Consider the following 810-nt stretch of genomic DNA (forward strand, 5'->3'; position numbering starts at 1 on the left):
CTCACCGCCACAATGGCGGCGCAGCGCATGCCGGAGATCCTGCACGGCGCGCTGCTCGGGCGCACGGCGGCGGCGGCGCCGGCGGCGGGGCCGCGGACGGGTGAGACGGTCGTCGGGCCGCTCGTTGGGTTGGGTGCAGCAGGGAGCGGGGGGCTGTGACAATGGGCAGCTGGGTCGGGGCGTTGCTGCAGCCAGCAAGGCAGCCGGCGAGGCAGGGGGCAGCATGGTTGTGAGCGTTCCCTTGGGGTGCGCAGGGCCGGCGCTTCTCCGCAATGGCTTGCTTGTGCGAGCACGGCGCGGCGTTGCGCCGGCGGTCGCGCCATAATCTTCTGAGACTTCGCACGCAGGCTGATGCGCGCGATCCACTGACAACACAGCCGACCACCTGCGCCTCACAATCATCCCCAGGCGCCGCGCCGGCCTCCCAGGCCGGCGTGCCTGCTGAGGCTGTGGCGGCGGCCTTCCTGTCGTTCGACCGGTGGTGGCGCGACGCGCGCTGCGACCCGGCGCTGACGGAGCACGGCTGGGACGAGAGCGGCGCCACGGCCATGGTGGGCGCGCGGGGCTGGGGTGGGGGGGGCGGACGCTGGGAACGGGCTCACCAGTGACAACCTGGGGCCACCGGCCTCTGCCCCTGCCCCAGCAGGATGACGTCCCGGGAGGGGTGGTGGCGGTGAGGTGGCGCTTTGTGAAGTGTACTAGGGGCACGCTGCTTGGAGGAAATCAGCGCAGGTCGTCCTGCAGCCGAGCGTGCCCGTGGCGCAGCGAGCCATGGCCTCTGCCGGACGGCTTCCTACCTAACCTTCCCTC

At 72.2% G+C, this 810-nt stretch overlaps 1 protein-coding gene across 1 annotated transcript; it reads left to right on the forward strand.

Moving 5' to 3' along the window:
• Positions 1 to 12: 12 nt before the first annotated feature.
• MNEG_8933 (hypothetical protein) lies at positions 13 to 608 on the forward strand (the record flags this gene model as incomplete). The annotated part of the gene is made up of 2 exons (XM_014042597.1): positions 13 to 100; positions 409 to 608. 2 exons carry the CDS (start codon positions 13 to 15, stop codon positions 606 to 608), a joined length of 288 nt encoding a protein of 95 aa, XP_013898051.1.
• Between the last annotated feature and the right edge of the window lie 202 nt (positions 609 to 810).

Source organism: Monoraphidium neglectum (assembly GCF_000611645.1).
Source record: "Monoraphidium neglectum strain SAG 48.87 unplaced genomic scaffold scaffold01761, whole genome shotgun sequence".
Lineage (NCBI taxonomy): Eukaryota > Viridiplantae > Chlorophyta > Chlorophyceae > Sphaeropleales > Selenastraceae > Monoraphidium > Monoraphidium neglectum.